At 39.6% G+C, this 21,229-nt stretch overlaps 2 protein-coding genes across 9 annotated transcripts in view; one reads left to right on the top strand and one right to left on the bottom strand.

Moving 5' to 3' along the window:
• The window catches only part of gdpd5b (glycerophosphodiester phosphodiesterase domain containing 5b), a 49,237-nt gene extending 34,776 nt beyond the window's left edge, over nucleotides 1–14,461 (top strand). For 3 of the 8 annotated variants that reach the window (XR_013797115.1, XR_013797116.1, XR_013797118.1), the window contains 10 exons: nucleotides 3,113–3,258; nucleotides 5,043–5,125; nucleotides 6,289–6,439; nucleotides 7,052–7,273; nucleotides 8,104–8,261; nucleotides 8,526–8,673; nucleotides 9,013–9,095; nucleotides 11,244–11,356; nucleotides 12,254–12,489; nucleotides 13,486–14,461. Coding sequence is in view for 4 of the 8 variants with exons in the window: in XM_079609224.1 (XP_079465350.1) it covers nucleotides 3,113–3,258; nucleotides 5,043–5,125; nucleotides 6,289–6,439; nucleotides 7,052–7,273; nucleotides 8,104–8,261; nucleotides 8,526–8,673; nucleotides 9,013–9,095; nucleotides 9,970–9,984; nucleotides 11,244–11,356; nucleotides 13,486–13,553 (1,187 nt within the window). In the remaining 4 variants the exon portion in view is untranslated. Of the gene's footprint in view, nucleotides 1–3,112; nucleotides 3,259–5,042; nucleotides 5,126–6,288; nucleotides 6,440–7,051; nucleotides 7,274–8,103; nucleotides 8,262–8,525; nucleotides 8,674–9,012; nucleotides 9,096–9,969; nucleotides 9,985–11,243; nucleotides 11,357–12,253; nucleotides 12,490–13,485 lie in introns of all 8 variants that reach the window. The other 5 variants (XM_079609224.1, XM_079609225.1, XM_079609226.1 and 2 more) reach the window with 3 other exon arrangements.
• Nucleotides 14,462–14,657: 196 nt separating this feature from the next.
• Nucleotides 14,658–20,414, bottom strand: hspa13 (heat shock protein 70 family, member 13). The gene is made up of 5 exons (XM_079609228.1): nucleotides 20,219–20,414; nucleotides 19,266–19,606; nucleotides 18,978–19,191; nucleotides 17,561–17,728; nucleotides 14,658–16,398 (listed from the first exon to the last, which is right to left on the bottom strand). The coding sequence occupies exons 1-5, from the start codon at nucleotides 20,241–20,243 to the stop codon at nucleotides 15,830–15,832; spliced, it is 1,317 nt and encodes a 438-aa protein (XP_079465354.1). The 5' UTR covers nucleotides 20,244–20,414; the 3' UTR covers nucleotides 14,658–15,829.
• Between the last annotated feature and the right edge of the window lie 815 nt (nucleotides 20,415–21,229).

Raw genomic sequence — 21,229 nt, 5'->3', positions numbered from 1 at the left:
GCCCTGAGCTTCCTGCACCGCTGGTTCCGTCCAGTCCAGAGCTTCCTGTACCGCTGGTCCCGTCCAGCCCAGAGCTTCCTGCACCGCTGGTCCCGTCCAGCCCAGAGCTTCCTGTACCGCTGGTCCCGTCCAGCCCAGAGCTTCCTGCACCGCTGGTCCCGTCCAGCCCAGAGCTTCCTGCACCGCTGGTCCCGTCCAGCCCAGAGCCTTCGCCGCTGGTCCCGTCCAGCCCAGAGCTTCCTGCACCGCTGGTCCCGTCCAGCCCTGAGCTTCCTGTACCGCTGGTCCCGTCCAGCCCAGAGCTTCCTGCACCGCTGGTCCCGTCCAGCCCAGAGCTTCCTGTACCGCTGGTCCCGTCCAGCCCAGAGCTTCCTGCACCGCTGGTCCCGTCCAGCCCAGAGCTTCCTGCACCGCTGGTCCCGTCCAGCCCAGAGCTTCCTGCACCGCTGGTTCCGTCCAGCCCAGAGCCTTCGCCGCTGGTCCCGTCCAGCCCAGAGCCTTCGCCGCTGGTCCCGTCCAGCCCAGAGCCTTCGCCGCTGGTCCCGTCCAGCCCAGAGCCTTCGCCGCCGGTCCCGTCCAGCCCAGTGCCTTCGCCGCTGGTCCCGTCCAGCCCAGGACCGCCTTCGCCGCTGGCCCCGGTCAGCTCAGAGCCCTCTTCGCCGCTGGTCCAGTCCAGTGCTGACCTCCCCAAGAAAATTTTGGGGGGGGGCAATAAGTCCTCTGAGGGGATCGTGGAGGCCCTTCCGACACGGTCGCCATGGCCGCCCGAAGGGTCCTCACCGCCATGGTCGCCCGAAGGGTCCTCACCGCCATGGCCGCCCGAAGGGTCCTCACCGCCATGGCCGCCCGAAGGGTCCTCACCGCCATGGCCGCCCGAAGGGTCCTCACCGCCATGGCCGCCCGAAGGGTCCTCACCGCCATGGCCGCCCGAAGGGTCCTCACCGCCATGGCCGCCCGAAGGGTCCTCACCGCCATGGCCGCCCGAAGGGTCCTCACCGCCATGGCCGCCCGAAGGGTCCTCACCGCCATGGCCGCCCGAAGGGTCCTCACCGCCATGGCCGCCCGAAGGGTCCTCACCGCCATGGCCGCCCGAAGGGTCCTCACCGCCATGGACGCCTGAGGGTCCGTCTGCTCCGCCATGGCCACGCCCTCATCCTGCTCCGCCCTGGCCACCTGCACGTCCTGCTCCGCCCTGGAGGCTTCCTGCTCCAGATCGGCCACCTGTCCATCAGCCTCCAGGGCGCCCACCCTCCCACCCCTTTGGATGTTTTACGGCGCGAGGACGCGCCTGGGGGGAGGGGGGGGTTCTGTCACATTGTTAATGTGTTTTCTGTTGTGTCCATGGACTTTTAGGTTGTTTTTTCTCATTCAGTGTTTTTCTTCCTCTCTGTCGTCATTTTCATTAGTTCATTTTCATCACCTGTCTAGTTAATCAGTTAATCACCCTTCATTGTCTTCACCTGTCGTCACTCGTTGTCATCTGTGTATTTAAGTTCCTGTCTTTCTCCCTTCAGTTGTCGGTCAATGTTTGTTTATGTTACGTTGTATGGAGAGTGTTACCCTTGCCTGTACCAGTTTTTGTAAGTTTATTCTAGTAAAAGTTTGAATTGGAGCTTTGTGCCTCTGCCTGTCTTCATCCGCACCATACCCGTGACAGTACCGTACCCAAGCTCGTCTGATTCAACTAAGCACAGATTTAACTGGTTCAGCTCATTTAGTTAATCAGAACAAAATGTATCTTCCTTCCTCTGGGACGTACAGTACACAGAGCCTACATAAGAGTTCAAAAGTTTGGGGTTGGTGAGAATTTTTTTTTTTTTAAAGAAATCTCTTATGCTCTCTAGGGATGTGACTGAGGAAATTTCCCACCGGTTAATTTGGTGGATGGGGGCAGTCTTTCCACCTCGCTTTTTCCAGCTTGCATTTTACGAATTAACGGCAATTCGGGGGCGGCAATTGCTTGAATGGTGGGTTCATTATTATTCTTAATGAAAAACAATAACAAAACAGTGATAAACTTGCTTATATTTAACATTGAACTTTAATAACGAAACAAACAAGTCGGCTTTATTAACAAAATGAATAGGCACTGCATACACCATGAAGGTGTGTGTGCAAATTAGAATACCGCTGTGGGCAAGTGATGTAATCGGTGTGTGGCTGAACACCGGTAACACCGACTATCGCAGCAAGCCTAATGCTCACCAAAGCTGTATTTTAAAAAATAAAACATACAATAAAACTGTAATATTGTCAAAATTTTATTATAATTTAAAATGACTGTTTTATTTGGATATATTTTAAAATGTGATTTATTCCTCAGATGCAAAGCTGAATTTTCATCATCATTACTGATCAGTCTTCAGTGTCACATGATCCTTCAGAAATCATCTAATATGATGATTTAGTACTCAAGGAAACATTTATTATTAATATCAATTGAATATAGATGCATATATTTTTGATCAATAGAAAGTTCAAAAGAACAGCTATTTTTTTAAATTGAAATCTGTTTTAACATTATAAACGTCTTCACTGTCACTTAATTTAATTGCGTCCTTGCTAAATAAAACTTATTATGAAATATAAGACCCCAAACTTTTGAATGGAAGTGTATTTTGTCTTCATTTGTAAGATTTATATTTAACTTTGCATGTGAATTAAAATAGCTGTGTAAGCTCAATTCCACACATCATGTGCTCAGAATGCAATTCAAAGTGCAACGCAAGAATGTTATATATCCAGCATTGCTGCAAGGGAAGATGTTGCACATTTTAGCCTAAACTTCTACAGTTTTCTTCTTCGGGAGAGCTGCTGTCATGGCTCCTCAACTGTCAACATAAATTTACTTACAGTAGCTCTAATATTGGAAAGCACATTGTGTACAAGGAGACCGCACACTTTAAATGTGCTGGCTAAGCATTCACAGTTACTTGTTCTGAGCTAAAATTTTCATTCAGGCATTTCCTCTTAGCCACTGCAAAGATGATGACATAACACATGTAATCACAATTAATAGTTTAAAAACATCTCATTTAAAGCCATTTTATGTCTTTTTTTTAAAGCTGTACCGTAGTTGTAATTTCAGATAACTAAGTTGTTGGTTCTTTAGGGTTCCAGATGATGGTTCTCCTCATCTACTTGAGTGTTCTCCTCACGCTGTACTTCATTCCGCTGTCAATCACCTCACCCTGCATTATGGAGCGTGGGAGTCTCAAAGCGGCACCCGCCATCATCGGCCATCAAGGAGCTCCAATGGTAAGCTGCCAAATAGTCAACATTGTGCTGTGCACTTCCTGTCTTCCCTAGATGCTACATCAAGCTCAGGCTACATCACAGATTGCTGGAGGCAGTTTGGTCCTTGCTCTCTCTCTCTCTCTCTCTCTCTCGCTAGGCCTCTATCTCTTTCCTCTGTCTTTTTCCATCCCTCACTTTCCCTCTCTTTTTCTTTCTCTCTCTTTTTCTTTCTCTCTCTTCATTTATCTTTCTCATATTTCTTTTCCCTGGCTTGTCATAGCTAAATATAACTCTGGTAAGAGCCAGTGAGAATCTCTGTGTAGGCGTTGTTCAAGGTTTGGTGGTTATGAAGGGTTTTCAATACACTCGTGTGTATCAGTGGTGTATTGTGCTCTGTTATGGCAAATGCACTTTTTATATGTGTTGATGTTATTTTTGTTTGATAGTGGCACAGAAAAAAATTGCAAATGCTGTTGTAAATTTGTAGTCAAATGCAGTATTTGGACAGGATTAGTTTTATGAGCTACTTTAAGGTATGAATATAGGACATCCATTATTTCATGTACTGATTCAGCTGGAATTGGACTTTTTGAGTGTATGTGTAGCTCACAATTGAATTATTATACAATATATGTGTATGTATATATATATTAACATAGATAATTATAATTGTCACTAATTTAGCACCTAATCAGCATATTATAATGATTTCTGAAGGATCATGTGACAGAAGGAATGTCTATAAAGATTTAGCCTTGCCATCAAATTTTTTTATACACTGTATATTAAAATAAAAAACAGTTCCTTTAAATTGTAATATTTAGATTATTTCACAATATTACTATTTTTTACTGTGTTTTCTTTAAATTAATACAGCCTTGGTGAACATAAGATACTTATTTTTAATAAACGTAAAAGAATTCTAATTATTTCAAACTTTTGACAGGTTGTTTGTGTGTGTAATTTTCTCGTGTGTGAAAATGTTTACAATTAAGATGTTTAATTGCTCTGGATTAAAGTCATCTGTGAAAAACACAAATCTACCTAATTTCCCCGTCTGAAAAATTGGTCCGCTTCTGAATATGGCTACAGAAAAATAAATGAGAAATATAATTGGTAATAACATCTCAGCGTTCTTATGCGTCTTTCTAGCAGCAGTGTTATGTAACGTTTCTGCTACCTTATTAGTGAACAATTTAGTTTGGAGGAACTTCAAGTAATTGTCTTCTGCCACTCCTAGCTACAGCTGTTAACACCCAAACTTGGGTTGAAAACACATTGAGGGTGCCGGTTTGAGATCATAGGTGTGGAACTGACCACCATGGCTTTAAAAGCCAGAATTCTGAGATGAGGGTCATAACCATAAGTCCTCTCCAAAGGCACACTCACACTGATCCTGTTGACCCGTAATATATTCCTCTCCTCATTCTCTTGTGCTTCAAAGGAAGCATCTCACCCTCATTCTGCATTTTGTCACATGTAGACCCGCTGTGTTCAGATGATCTCAAGTTGCTGCTTGCATGCCGTTGCATAAGCATGAACACATATTGTGCATCTGTCTGGCCCTCAAGCACTCTGTGAACCTCTGAGAGGAGTTATTGATTTATATACAAACAACAAGGAAGATGTTTTGCTATTGCCTAGCTCCAGGGTGAGAAGAGTCTCACATTTTGTTTAACAATGCTCTTTCCTCTGCTGCTTCCATAGGGTTCAAGTATGCAGTATTTTAATCTTTGTATCATATCCACTTCTTAATTTTTAAAGAGTTTTTTTCTTCTTCTTTTCTTTTTCCCTCTCTTGTTCAGCTCGCTCCAGAGAACACTCTTCTATCCTTCAACCGAGCTCTGCAGAGAAATGTTAGTGGGTTGGAGGCGGATGTGACCATCAGGTATTCATACATTTCATTCTGTCTGGTTCTCCTCTTGGTACAGTTCAATCAATAGATTATACAGAGCAGTGTGTGTCTAAAGGCACAAGGCCACAGTGTGTGTTTCTAAGTGTGAATCCTTGTGTGGCAGAGCGAGACTGCTATAATGAGAGGTTGGCATGAGTCGTGACGTCTCTTTAACCCAGGGAGCACATAGTAATTGAACACTGGGACAGACAGGAAGACTTTATAAAGAAGCCCCTTTAAGCTATAATCTACTCTGCCTGCACATCTTTAGATAATGGAGCAGAAATTGTCCATCTGTTGTTGTGTTGTCATTTATCTTGGTTAAAGAGAGTCATCACTCAAGATTTTTTTGATTGAGATATCTCAAAAACAAGCTTTATATGGAAAGAATCATTCTCTGGCATAATGTTGATTACCACAAAAATAATTTTGACCTCATTTTTAAAAACACTGCAAACAATTACTGCAAATAATTTTTTGTAATCCTTTAAAATCTATTTGTAAAATGTTTAAATTCATCATTGAAATATTATTTTTTTTTCTCCTGATAGCATCTTGACCATTGTGTTGCAATGATACAGCTGCAATGTTTAAACAGTCGAGTCAGTTTAAAGAACTATATATATTGTAAGAAACACTATACAAATAAATGCAATTGGAAATGTAGTCTTGTGGGCCATTACTGCCTTGGGATTGGTTGTTTCAGGCAACACATTGCTTTGGTTGGGAACATCTGGTTTAATTTCATTGAGAGGTGGTGGCACTGGTATAAAACCATATTCAAATGAAATGGGTTGATGTGGCTTAGAGGTTAAATTATCTTGTCTGGTAACCCAAAGGTTCAAACACAAACTTCCACCATTGCGCTCTTTCAATTCATTAAACCTCAGTTTATTGGTTCCCCTTTGTAAAAAGGCCAAATGAAAAATAATACTACTTCGATTGTACAAGAATCCCACTATTGCAATAAGTCCGTACAGATGTTCTTCTGCCAGTCACAGCGTACAGTAAGTCCACTCACCTCTTTTATTCACTCTCTTATCGTTGAATATTACCCAGCAGTGCTGGCAGGTTCAGCCCTAATGGAAGCACTTTCTCAGTTGCATCTAAGTGCTGTCTAATCACACACTGCGGAGTAACTCTGGCTTTGGCTGTAGTCTAGATGGTGTGCCGTTCCTCATGAGAGACCGGACATTGAGGAGAACCACAAACGTGAGGAGTGTGTTCCCAGAGAGACAGAATGAGGATGCTTCACTCTTCAACTGGACTGATCTGAGCTCACTGAACGCTGGCCAGTGGTTTCTGAAGGTATGGGCCGTTTTGGCTCTAAACAATGTCTACAATAACCGCTGAAATACAGATGTAGTGTTAGTAATTTGCATTTATTTATTGCAACACTGAAGATTGTTTTTACATTTTAATGGGGATTGGGGACTTCAGTCTAATATGTAGATGTACTTTCATACTCACACTAAGCCTCTCTCTTGACCATTAAGGGAAATTGTATTGCAAAACAGGTCATTTGGATAAAACATTTCACAGTTATGATGTCAGCACATTAGTATATGTTCGCCCACAAATACATCGACCACTGTTAGTTTTGTGCAATCACCCCAACCTAATGAACAATAACTATACTGCATTTCATGCAAAGTGATTAGCCAGTTATAACAGATATCATTTGCATATATATATCTTAAAGGTACAGTAACAAAAATGGTCTGTTTATCTCTAAGGGTTATGTCAATTTTAAATTTGACATTTACTCCAATTATAAGTGGACTTCAATGCAATGAAGCACAGTGTCATAGCTTCATCATTTAGACTAAATGTCCTCGTTTTCTTTTGACTTTTAAGTTTGCATTTTTTACGTTAGTATAAGTATGTATATCTTGACTAACTGATTTCCACTGAACGCAGGATGATCCTTTCTGGACTGTACAGTACATGTCAGCATCCGAGCGCTTGTCGGTGGGGAACCAGACAGTGTGCAGCCTGGAGCAAATGCTGAAACTAGCGGCTAAATCCAAGAGCTCGGCTGTATTCACTCTGCGCAGACCACCGCCCAATCACCCCCACCACCTGGACTGGGTCAACCTCACCCTGGACACTGTTCTGAGGTCAGGAATACCACAACGGCAGGTTAGTCTCTTGAGGGAGTGATACTCACCTTTGATATGCTACTGGAAATCGCATTCGTCCTTGGCCTGGGGTTGAAATAGATACCTTTAGTTTGTCCCTGTTTTATATGGTTGTGTAGTCGCGCCCCCTAGCTGTGAGTAAAACTAATTACATTATGGCTGTAACATTATAAAGCCTACTGTATCATATTAGATAAGTTAATTCCTAAATGATCAACATAATCAAAACTTTGCGTGAACACTTGTTTTACACAATCCACTACATGCCTGCTGTCATCTGATTGATATTTTATACTTTTTTCAGCAAGCAAAAAGCCTTTTAATATACCGTAATAGTAAAAATGTTCACCTTCAGGTTGTGGTACATGTGTCTTTTTGCTGTGAAATCTTAACTGATTTTTATAAAGTAAACGTAATAATAACGTTTATATTGTAAGATGTAAGTAATATTTTAAGATGAACACTGATGATTCAAGATGATTATCCATACAGAATTCTATGAAAAATCTTAAAATACGAGTATCAAATATGATACATCTGGATTTTGAGGAGCATGTGTACATCTTCATAGTTTTGCAATGCATTATATGTTTGTTTTGTTTTGCTCAATTTGGGCCTCTGAATATTTTAACCTCCTTGAATATGAGTTCCATATTGTCATATTAATCTTATTTAAATCTTATTCATGATACTTTTTAAATTTATAATTTGATTTTTTCTTTATATGTATTACTTTATATGTCAGGCTTTACAGAGTTAATTGCGTATCATTATTCCATAGCTTGTATTCCCCTTCTCACATTGACCTGTTTTGTGTGTGTGTTTGTGTAGGTGATGTGGACGGTGGACAGTAACAGGGAGATGGTGAGGCGGGTTGCTCCGGGTTTACAGCAGACCTCAGTACAGAAGCTGCCTCTCGACACACTCCATCATACAGACATCAGCAGGGTCCTGCTGCGCTACAACCAGGCCTCTGTGCAGGACGTCCGGTAGGCCTCTGCCCTACTTACAAACACCTGGTCTCACTTACAACATCCACATTACACGATAAGGGACAGTTTGGGAACAAAAGCTGCAGTGTCTGCTGCACTAGTGTAATGTAACGGAAATGCAGTTGTTTAGACAAACACAAGCTATATTATGTTGCTATTCCAGAGCACAATTTAGCTGGTGTGAATAGTTGGTGTGAATAGGCTTTTAGTCCCCAGTCAAGTGTGTAAAAGCTCATCTCATATCTGTGTTTAATTGAATAGGCTGTATAATGAGAACAACATCAGTCTGACTCTGTATTCGGTGAACGCCCCGTGGCTGTATTCCCTGCTGTGGTGCAGTGGGGTGTCGTCCGTCTCCTCTGAAGCCCCGCAGGTGCTGAGGAAGATGCACTATCCGCTCTGGCTCATGGTACAAACCCTCTTCTGCTTGTAGGTTCTTCATTAGACAATGCCTTAGAAAAAGAATTGGTCAACATCTGCTGCTCTGGCCTTTATTCAAAATAAAAGCATACTGCTTTATTATTATTATTTTTTTTACTAGAATATAAAGCAAATATAGTAAATATGTTAATTGAGTTAATGTCATATTTTGTTTAGATTATATATTGATCAAATTTACTCTATATAATATTCAGGAGCTGTTTTATATGCATTGTACAGCATTGGCTGCACTATCAATTTCTCCTGCACCATCTAGTGGTGTGTGTGTATGTGTGTGTGTGCCTCACTAGCATTTGTGTCTTTCCAGACTCCAGACGAGTACTGCTTGATATGGATCTCCACTGATCTCATTTCCTTTGCTGTAGTTCTGGGAATATTTATTTTCCAGAAGTAAGTGTCCACTTGTTTGACATGGTGTGCTTTACATTATGATGATGTTCTATTCAAAATAATGACTTGGGTGTGTGCGTGCGTTAGCTCATTAGCTTTAGTACGACAACTTAAAATTATTTCAGATTAAACTGTATATATATATATATTTAAAACAAAATTATATCTAGTTTTAGTTAACACAACAATATCTTAGTTCTTATTTTATACACTAACATACTTTAATGAAATATTAAATATTCATCTCAATTTAAATCCTTTCAATCTCATCTACATTACAAGCAATACAACATTAGCAAATAGAAATATTAATGTTTATAGAAAGTAAGAGTATCCTGTATATAAATATTTAGTTTTTACTACTAAAGAGATATATTCAAATGTATGTTCTGCATGAACTTGCTGTTTTTTTACTGTTTAAATTCCCCAAACAGTACAATTTTGGTCAACAAGAAAATATGACTTTGAATGTAATGAAAGCTAAAGGTTGTTTAAAGTCACTCTTAAAACATCTAGATTGTAAATTCTAGTACATTACATCACTTTGCTTCGAAGAAATAAGAAGAAAATGTGTTTGCGTTGATGTTGTATTGGATGTTTAGCATACTCACCGGTTATTGATCATTATAATGTTGAATGTTCCAGATCCGCATCACTGGTTAACGTGTGAAATGACAACTCATGGTTTTGTGGGGTTCTGGATCCTCTACGTTTGCTGCGCTTGCCATAGTGACATTTGCATCTGCTTTTCTGAACTGACCTCTTGATTCTCTCCCTTTCTTTTACCCCTTTTCTTCCACCTCTCCTCCTCTTCTTCTTGCTCTCTGCCTGACGTGCATGCTCCTCTTCTCTGCTGTATTCTGGCATCTCTCAGCTATCACATAATCAGGTAATTGGGTCAGCACTGTTGGCCCACGCTGCCAGTGCATATCTCCCTCTCTTGCCCTTCTTTCAATCTATCTGCCTGGATCTTTTGTTTGACCTGGATTTTGTCAATGCTATGACTAACTCTTCTCACTAAACCACAGCCCACGTGATTACACTTTATTATCACTGTTCATCACTTAACATATAATTCATATTTAATTCAGGTTTATACAGGAAATACACTTTTAGGATTTTGCTATGATACTAAACTGGATGAGTACGGAATGAGCAACAATCACAATTGACTGACAATTACATTTAGCTGCTTTTGTTTCTGCAAAAGTCATTTTCTACTGTTGCAGAGAAGTATTCCCTCCCCCCCAAAAAATTACATTTATATTTCAAGGTCATCAATAGGCTTGACTTGAGAGCTTGACTTGTTTTGAGCCAACAACACTCCAAAATGTTGTGACAGATGGTGTTGGATATTAGGAACAAAAACATACTTTGTATAACAGATGGTCACTATAGGTTAACATGCTTGTTTTTGGTTCATACAAAAAATAAAAAAACAAAGTCTTAAGAGTTTAGTAAATTATTCATACACTTGCATTCAAATATTTTGGGGGTCAGTAAGATTTTTTCAAAATGTTTTTGAAAGAAGTACCTTATGCTCACCAGGTCTGTATTAATTTGATCAAACATACAGTAAAAACAGTAATATTGTTCAATGTTATTACAATTTAAAAGAACTGTTTTCTATTTCAATATACTTATAATGTAATTTCTTCCTGTGATGGCAAAGCGGAATTTTTCAGCATGATTACTCCAGTCTTCAGTGTCACATGATCCTGCAGAAATCATTCTAAAATGATTATTTTCTGCTGAAGGAACATTTCTTATTATTATCAGTGTTGAAAACAACAACTAAATATTTTTGTGGAAACCATTTTTTTCTTTCAGGACTCTTTGAAATATAAAATCTATAACATTAGCAATAGCTTTACTGTCAATTTTGATCAATTTAATGCAACATTGCTGAATAAAAGTATACATTTTTTACTGAACCCAAATACGTTGTACCATATCTTAGTGTCTACCAATTACGTTAATAAATCACCATGAGATTCATGAGTTGATTTGATTTGTCAACACTGGGATTATAAATCAAAAATGAATGTTTTATTAGCGGAGTCAGCTGTAACAACGCATTCTCTGTTTGGCTATGGTCACTAAGTGCGGTTTGTGTACGTGTGTGTTTGTGTGTGCACGTGATCACAGGTGGAGAATGAGTGGGATGCGTAGCTACAACCCAGAGCAGATCATGCTGAGCGCAGCTGTCAGGAGATCCAGCAGAGATGTCAACATCATGAAGGAGAAGCTCATCTTCTCTGGTAAGAGCCACCAAAACACCTCTCATACTGTGTGTGTGTGTGTGTGTGTGTGTGTGTGTGTGTGTGTGTGTGTGTGTGTGTGTGTGTGTGTGTGTGTGTGTGTGTGTGTGTGTGTGTGTGTGTGTGTGTGTGTGTGTGTGAGAAAGAGCTTATTGAGCAATCAAAATGTGTAATAATTACTGTTAAACTACATATTTCACCATTGTACATGTACTGGTGCAACATTTACATTTATTTAATGTCTCATTTATTACTCCACAATGTCTCACTTTTCATACGACCAAGCTCATTAGCACCATCTTGTGACTCAAAACTGAAGGGAGTCACTATTAATTATAATATATAGTGAGTAAAACATTTGATAAATGGCTAGAAACTCATGTTGAGGCCCAAGTTACAGTAAGAAAACTATTACGTCGCCAGGAACGTTAGGAACAAACTTGGAGAAAGTCCAAAGAGCTGAACGATAAAGAACTTAAACCTGAAGAAGTTACATTGTAGTTAAATATGTTAGTTAACTGGTCCATGGATTAAGTCAATTGAATTGCAGATTAAAATATAAATAAACCGTGTCGGGGAAAGTTACTTTTAAAAGTAACGTGTTGTGTTAGAATATTGCGCCCTTTCACACCAAAAGTGACATGAATAAACCTCAGGCTGAAGGAAATGCAAATTGACGTCTGTCCAGTAGAGGGCGCAACTCGCGGCTGCCATTCTGAATAACAATCTTACTTTAGAAAAAACAAACAAGTTTGCTCTGTTTGGGCACAATTCAAATGTCAGCCTTCACAGGGTTAACTGTACACATAACACATGTTGCATGCATTTGTATTTCTGGATTAGCTTTGTGTGTGCATGTGTCCCAACAGTGTTCGCATGCCTCTGTGTGTTTTTAAGGTCAGCCACAGTAGCTGTCCACCTCCTGGGTTTGAGTCTTCCACTACTGTCTGTCTCCGCATCCCATTCCATCTCATTCCCGAATCCCTCCCCTCTCCCTCCTGTCTCTTACTGCCTGCCACCGTCCTGTCTCTTCCTGCATCCATTCATCCATCCATCCATCCATTCTCCGCTGACATCCCACAGACTGAATGATCTGTAGCATCACTGGCCAGGGTAACTGTGGGCTGCGTATGGTGAGTACGAGGGGGAGGATCATTCAGATGTGTGGAATTCAAAAAGAACATCTACAGCTCTGTTTCAAGTGTGCAGACTACATATTAGGCAGCTATACCTTCTAATAAAGCGTTATTATTAAGTTGAACCACTAGAAATCCTTCTAATATGGTGATTTGGTGATGAAACATTTATTTTAATATCAATGTTGAAAACAGTTGTGCTGCTTAAAGGTGTAGTAAGCGATTTCTGCTTAATGCTGTTGAAAATTTAAATCAACTACAACTAAACAGATCATTTTGTGAATATTTGTTTGTGTGTGTGTTTGTTTGGGTGTGGATTTTAAATATCAACAGTGTTTTTCAGAAATCGGTGTGATATTTGAATTTTTTGTGGAAACTGAGATCTTTTTCAGGATTCTTTGATGAATAGAAAGTTCAAAAGAACATCAATTATTTAAAATAGAAATCTCTTGTAACATTATAAATGTCTTTTAATTTGAGCAATTTCTTTAGATTTACTGAGTAAACGTACTGAATGAAAAAAGTTTCCCTCAATTTTGTCTGAATATGAGAGACTTCTGATGTTAGCATCCAGCTAAGCTAATGAACAAATCAGCACAAAAACACAATAATGAGTAAAATGTACATTTTTAGTCATATGAAACTGTTTTCGATTGATATTGTTGAATAAAAGTAATAACAACTAACCTTGACTAAAAGTGAATAAATGTTATTTTGAGTGAAAAACTTCTTGCTTGTTGTAATGCGTGTAATACCGACTTACTGAATTTGGCCAAGGTTTTAAGGCAAAAAACATTTCTTACAAGGTTGAAAAAGAAGCACACCTGACGCCTCATACAATGCAGACTACGTAGGCAGCTCACTAAGGTTTGGAACAGAGCCGGTGTGTCTCAAGTGTGTTTAAAGATGCCCGGTTCACGATTTTGCATCGTCTTGCAAACGTCATGGATGTTAAACTTAATTTTTATTGCCGCCTTTCTTCTTTTTCCACAGAGGTGAGCAACGGAGTCAGCAGCGATGAACCATACATGGAAAATGGATTTAACTATTACACCAATTAAGGCGTTGCTCATTGACTCATGGAGTGAAAAAAATACATCACATCCTGAACCAACTTGTGGTGTATCCTCTGAACTGACTACTGACTTAACTCTTAGTCTACTGGTGATGATGGACTCTTGTACAGTTTTTTTTTTCTTTTTCTTTTTTCCTTCCGCTAAGTTGCTTGTTCTAAATTCTGGACAATAAGAGAAGTATGAAGTGTGGTTTTTCTGACTATTACCAAATCTGTGGCCTCTTCCCCCACGTAACGCTTGAGGATGCTGGAATGCCTGTTACTTGCTTCGTATTGCAAGCATGCCTGTGATAATATAGTGGATTTTATCTATCGGTTTTTGGGGATTTAATTTTTTTCTAATCTTCCATAGCCAGCCAATGTGGAGTATAACGTATATATATATAATGCCAGCTGTTTTTTATTTCTAGACCTTGATTTGATGTGATATTCACAGTCTAATGATGCCTTCTGTTCAAACGGTTGTAAATTTTGTAGAACTAACAGGTGTTTACAGAGTGCCTGCCTTTAGCCCTCCAGTGATATTTACCGTGTTTGATATTCCACCTATTTAGCATGTGGTTCATTTGAAACCACCCAGCCTTATCATCTTGGTCGGTATGATGCCAGAATACATGGAACATTTAGGCACATGTTCTGCATACATACCTGTGGTTTGATGTAAGAAAAACGAAATAAATCCCCTAATTAGTTTGGAGTGGGGGATTACAGAAACCAAAAGTTTAGTTTAGGCTGTAGTTGAACACTGTTTATAAGGAAAGCTGGCTTGGAGTTTCGATGCCGTGCAATATTACTTGGACACTGTCCTATAATAAAAAGTGTTTGAATGTTGTTCAGTGACTTTTCTTTTTTAATCTCTTAAATTATAATTTTAGCGTCAACCCTCTTGTTTAAGTAGCTTTTCATGTATTGCATACTTTGTACAGGGCTTCCTGTTGCTGAGGTGCCCTGACCCCAGACTTAATATTGTAAATGTGAGATGTGACATTGTTTACAGTGGTTGTGCTGTCACACAGAGGACGGGGCTGAACGATTGTGCCGGTTGATGTTTTTATGATGTGTTTCAGAGGTCAGTCAATAAAAAAAAAACTCTGCAGATTTTACAGTGTTTGTATTTCTTTGCACAGTAGCAAAAGTTAAAGGATTTTAATGACACATAAAACCGTACAGGACTTTTACAAAAATAGAATTATAATAATTCAATATTTTGAACAGAGTTACAGGAAATGTTTGGATATGCATTCACACTGATAAATGTATCATCATTTTTCCCTTTTGACTTATTTACTGTGTTCTGGACTCTGACATATGTAAAGTGCAATAAACTTAAGTTTACACTTGTCATAATTGATTTTCACCTCCAATATTGAGCATTTAGTATTATGTAAACGGAACAGGCAAACACAGAAAAAATTGTTTAGCATTTTTTTTGTCCATAAGGTTAAATATATATGGACAGAAAAAATAGAATATGAAACTTTAAGTGTGAAATCTAAATCTGTTAATTAACTTAAATTGTAAAAAGTTTCAGTTTGAATATTTCTTAAACTTAATACCACGGTCATGCTGGTACATTTTAGATGATTTGTATTTAATAGTTGGCAGTTACTGTTTACTACAACACTATTTAACTCTATTAGAAAAACAAAACAAACTTGCATAAAAAGACAAGTTTTTAAAAATAAAATAATCAGACTATGATTAGTCTATCAAACACATTTAAATGTGTAAATAATAAAAAGGCACAAGTAGACAGAAAGCTAAGCTAGCTGTTAAAGACAACTAGCCTCTGCAAAATAAATAAATAAATAACTAGCTGAGGATGGAATGATTATTCAGTCATATACAAACAGCTGCTTCCCTGAATACAACATCATTAAACCTGCCAAAACCAGTTGTAAAAGACTTATTGCACAGTTAGTACCAGTTAGGCACACAGATGGCAACAAACTAACCGATATTGTCCCAAGCAGACACTTGCTCGGGATAACAGGAGAAAAACATTCTCTCAATGCTATTTATATAATGAAAATCTAAATAAATACTCTGCATCTGTTCAGAAGATAAACATACAAATTGTGATTCTCCAGACATTAAGAACGAATGCTCTAGTAGCCATTGCGTTTGGCCCAATTCATTGCAAAGCTAATGCATTTGAGGAAGCAAAGACATTAAACATGTCGTTTAACCAGTTTTTTGGCTTGTTGGCACAGATCGGTCATGTGACAAATGCCCAAGCAGCAGTTCAAGTCTCTCGACCAATCAGCTGAAGTTGGTCTTGCGAAGGTGCCTGTTGGGAATTTCAATTGCGCTGACCTGGAGAGGCCAAGAGCCGCCCATGATGCCTGCCTGAATGGCCACCCCGGTCACCACGGCCAGGTCAGGGTCCACGGAGGTGTTCGGGTCCTTCCCAAAGTACTGACTGATGAGCTGTCTAATGCGGGGGATCCTTGTAGATCCTCCGACTAGGACAATCTCATCCACCTCCTCTTTCTCTAGATGGCCCTCTATGAGGACGGTCTCAATGGGTGCCAGAATCTTCTGGAAGAGATCCGCATTGAGCTCCTCGAAGAGCTCCCGCGTCAGCTTCTCCTGAAACAGGACTTTTTCCTCTTGTGCTCCGTTCTCTCCTGTTGTCTGCAGGTGAAGAGGAACTCGGAGATGAACTTTAGTGTCCTGGGTGAGGTTGAGTTTGGCGGCCTCAACAGCCTGTCGGAGAAGGTGGATGTCTTCTTTAAGAGTAGCGGGCACGCCGTACTGCTGCCGCACTCGCTCCATGGAGAACTGCAACAAACGCTGGGTGAAGTCCTGCCCTCCAAGCTTGTTATTACCTATGGAGATAAAGACGCGTGTTAATCACGTGCTGAAACAGGATGAGGCTTGTGCACCTGATGTGGCATCATTTCCATGCGTGTTAAATGTCAGTGAGGTTTCAGTGAGAGAGTATTACCCAAAACCTTGCAACCTAAATACCCATTGAGGTCAAACCACTGAGCCTGGAGGAAAATTAGTCTTTAAAAAAAAAGTTCATAACCAGGGTAACAACCTCCATATTCTAGACCATGAATTTCAATGATTTTCCATTCATTTGTGATGACCAGAAAATTATTGAAATAAATCACTTTAAAGATTTAAGACTCACAAAACATAATAACCAGACAACAAATATTGTAGAACTGAGCAGAACTAGAAAACAACTTATATTGACTAGAAATTTCCATGATATTTTAATTTAATGACATTAAGTACAATACAATTAAACGCAAAGTAAAAAGCAATATTAAATACACCCACATGAGGTTTTCTATAGAAAGTGTTTTTAAGTGGTGTGTCTCTCCGCTCAATAAATAGATTTTGCCATGAAGAAATGCCGTGGCAGGTGGTGTTCCACCGTCAGAGACAATCCTCACACTCATTGGCTGCCGTCTCTGTAGATACGATTTAGTAGTCATGAACAGTAAAAAAAAATTAAAACCATTTTTAGGAAAAGGTATGAGTCAAAATGTTAAACTATTATTATGCATCTCATATATAATGCGTCTGAGCAAAAACGGCAGACGGGCTGAATGAAAATGCAAATTCACTGTTTGGCAGTAGGTGGAGCTTATGGAAAAGCAGTGTGCTTATAAACCACAGTATTAGGTATTATACAGAGGTAGGATGAAAAGAAAATGCCATGGAAAGTTTTCTGAGACAGTTCTTTCAGACATACATTCATAAACACCCCCACCCAACAACAACAAAAAAATCCCCACGTGTATAATTCATAATTAAATGAATAAGTGTGGTATAAGTGCAACAATTACTTAAAGAGTGGAATAGTTGCACCAGTTGCGCCCTAAGGACGGCCCTGGCCTGTTGACAACCATAAACAACTATACATACACAGTTAAGCAAGTAAAGTAATTCTGCCCATTAATAGCCACAAATATATATCTCCCACAGTAAAATCTCTGTGCTGACATTTATAATGTCAATCACAATCAGACTCACCTGCCATTGCTCTGGTGAGGAACATGCCACCCTGCTTATTGAGAAGTGACACGTCTAGTGTTCCTCCTCCAAGATCCACCACTAGCACATTAAACACTTCTGCCTTATGCAGTCCATAAGCCATTGCTGCCGCCGTGGGCTCGTTGATCACCCGCAGAATGTCCATCCCTGGATAAAAGATTGATCATTTCATTTAACTATTGATCATTGAACTGTTATAGATTTTAACCAGAACATTATCAGCAGGCTATTTTCAATCATTTCAATAGAAAGGCATAACTAAGCTGTCGCTGTCACACAAGGTGTGGTGACATAAGTGAAATTTCAGCAACATTTTGTGTGCAAAAAAAGATAGCGTAGTATGGAAGAAATTGAAGAAAAATATTAAATGTGACCGCACCTGAAAGGGTCATGAAACCCTAAAATATATATTTTGAGATGTTAAAGGCCCCCTGAAATCAAATCATTGACAAAATTCACATTTAGGAGATATAACCATTCAAAACATACAGTCCCTCACTTCCGCTAAAATGGATCACGGATTTCTATAACGTCACTGCGGACTTCAGCTTTTCATCACATCTTCTGTCCAATCAAATGCTCTCTAGAATGTAAAGCGTCCCGCCCCCTACGCTATAAATACCACCTGGCCAAAGCGACCGTACGGTGACACTGACACGTCGTGGAGCAATATGGGTTTTTTCCAGGGTCGATATTCTCCCGACCACTATTTTGAAACAACTCGCGGCACGGATGTACATTATACGACTAAATAAAATATCTCCAGTTAACTAGCAGAGCATTCATTTAGTTTCTTTTGTAAAATAAGAGGCATTATAGCGCTGAGATGTGTGTGTTTTTTTTAAATCAAGCTGCTGAGCTTGTTGCCGCTGCTATCAGTGAGACCGGCACGGACGCGGGGTCCGGACACGTTCCGGCAAGGACACATTCCGGCACAGACACTCGCACGGACACATTCCGGGACGGACAAGTGTCGTTGTCCTTCAGGCACATGTGTCGTACGTGTATATTCCCTCAGTAACCAAAAAGTGCTGTTTGCATTTTCCCCGCGATGTGTTTAGAGTTTGAGTTTGACTGCAAATACAAGGGAGATATAATGACTGTAACAATATGCGGAGCACACACACGAGAGCGTTTTTCTGTGTGGAACGCCGCAATTTATTTAACAACAAGAGAACGCTCATATTTTAATATTCATTATTCTGTATAATGAGTGTGTTTTAGGTCTGTGTTTTATTGATTGTTTTCTCCCCTCTTCCCACCATCTACACTCCCAATTTTCCACAGCTTTACACGGCCATTTCTTGAGTCTTTTTCAGCTTTTCTCAGATGTGAACACCAAGGCTAAAACATGGGAGGGTTTCATGACACTTTAAGAAGTGAGTAGTAAACTGACCAGCTAGGTTAGCAGCTCTGATGGTGTAGTTTCTTTGCCTCTCGTCAAACTCTGCCGGTACTGATATGATGGCTTTATTAATAGGAACTCCCAGTTGCTTCTCCGCCATCTTTCTCATTTTGAGGAGGAGACGGGATCCGATGAATTCAGGAGTAACTGTAAAGGTGGTGTTTGTAGAGACTAAGAATTCTGCACTCCCATTGTTGAATACCACCTGTAAAATAGTAAAAAGAAAATGTCAGAGATACTGCAAGAGTAATGAACGAATGTAACGTATAAAATGCGTACCTTAAACGGGTATCGTGCACTCTCTTTCTCTAAAGTCTCTTGGTCAAAAATCTTCCCTATAAATCTCTTGGCATCGTAGATTGTGTTTTGAGGATTTGTGTCAGACAATTCCTGGGCCTCATGTCCAGAAAACACACCGGTAGGGGTGAACGACACCACACTCGGGATGCTTTTGCGACCTTTGTCATCTTCGATAACCTCAATATCGCCTGTGCCGGGGTGAAACACTCCCACTGAGCAGAACGTGGTCCCAAGATCTAAACCAATGACCCTGGGCTTCGGAGGAGGCAGGTATTGCTGTCCCAGATATCCTGCTAGGAATAAAGCCAGGATGACAGAACCTGTAGGGACATACAAATATATATTACTGGTGAAAAGAAATTAATGGTGAAATCAGGCAGTGAGCTCCCTTACAAAAACGTATTGTGGTACAGGACCAATTGGTTACCATGTACAGTAACGTTATATGCCGTTCATAAGCATTTCAAAGGATAGCATGGTAACTTATATGTCCAAAAACATGGTATGTGGAAAAATAAAACATGGCAAAGACCACGATGCCGTTTGGTAGGGTGGCTAACTTATCTAAACAATATTCCTGAAGCCCAAAATGCTGTCTAGCTAACTAACGTTAGGTTTTGAGACAGCCGCTGTAACAACTGTAACGTTAATATAAAGAACGAAAGTCAGCTGTATAAATTGCGAATAAGATCCGCTTATGTTAGAGTCTGACTGTTTTGTCTCAGGGTAGACAAGATAACTAACTTAACTGTCTAATTTCATTGTAATCAATCTGGTTATCCACGTATAACGTTAGTCAGTTATTTGGGACGTTCATGCCAGATGCGTCAGTTCGGTTTCTAGCTAACGGCTAACGTAACGTTACACAAACAATTCTTTGGATAAATTTGACATGTATCTTGCCGGGTACATTAGTTCAAATTAACACTCACCTATAATGGACATTTCTCCCGCCATATCTCCAACACAATTTGTTATGGATAACTGTACAAGAGATGTTCATTCAGTTTCTGCGCCGACAGTACGAACACATACACGTCAACCTAATACGAGCTGTAGGGCTTTAGGGAGTTGTAGTTCTATTCATCAGCCCCATGGTTGCAATGTGAGAGGAATTATCTATGCTGTAAACTACATTTCCCAAAATGCTCTTTAAAACACAAGCGGACTTTTGCACAATTTCCTGTTCGAACCAGGAAATTTGAAGGAAGTCAGTGCGTTTAATTATAAATAGAAAGAAATAAGAAAATAAGTGCGTTTTAAGTACGCATGGTACAAACAAACAAATAATGGCCATAATAATAACAACAATAAAAATAATAATACATTTAAATCCAATCTCAAAATTAAGTTGTAACATTTTTAAATATTTAATTATTGGCAAATCTTTATTTACAAAAATAGTAGTATTATTAATCAAATAAAAATATTTTTCCACTCTATTATAATATGTATCTGATCTGATACTATATTTTTTCAGAACATAGAAGTAAAATGAATAAATGTGGTCACAAACTTAGGCTATTTCCTGCTACATGATTGCAGTAAAATTGATATGGAAACATTTTTTAAAACTGACTTGCCACTGTGCCCTTTCATTCAAATTATGACGCACCAATGCATTCATATAATTAAATACACATATAATATGACCTCAGTGCTGTGCCTGTCCTACTCTTAGTTCTTACAGACTTGTTAAAAAAAACGTTCCTTTTTAATTTTCCAAATATAAGCACATTTTAGCCGGAATCCAATAATATCAGTAGCCTAAATATTAGACAGCAGCTCAGAGAGGGGGGTTGCATATTATGGAAAGTGATTTGGACCCAAACCTCCTTTTAAAGCACAGGACTTCTAGTCATCTGGAAACTTATCTAAACACCCACCAAAACCAAATAGTTATTTTGAGAAAGAAACAGTTCATGATCTAAATTTTAGCAGCA

The sequence above is a fragment of the Phoxinus phoxinus genome (genome assembly GCF_949152265.1).
Source record: "Phoxinus phoxinus genome assembly, chromosome: 4".
NCBI classification, from domain to species: Eukaryota; Metazoa; Chordata; class Actinopteri; order Cypriniformes; family Leuciscidae; genus Phoxinus; species Phoxinus phoxinus.
Note: the sequence above shows the minus strand (reverse complement) of the source record. Positions and strands in the feature narration are given on the sequence as shown.

Bases quoted from the DNA above. Each gene is read 5' to 3' on its own strand.
- hspa13 (XM_079609228.1), bottom strand. From the start codon at position 20,243: ATGGCGGGAGAAATGTCCATTATAG. The intron at 19,192-19,265 runs GTACGCATTTTA...ACTATTTTACAG, and splicing joins GTGCACGATACCCGTTTAAG to GTGGTATTCAACAATGGGAG. The intron at 17,729-18,977 runs GTCAGTTTACTA...TCTTTTATCCAG, and splicing joins CAGAGCTGCTAACCTAGCTG to GGATGGACATTCTGCGGGTG.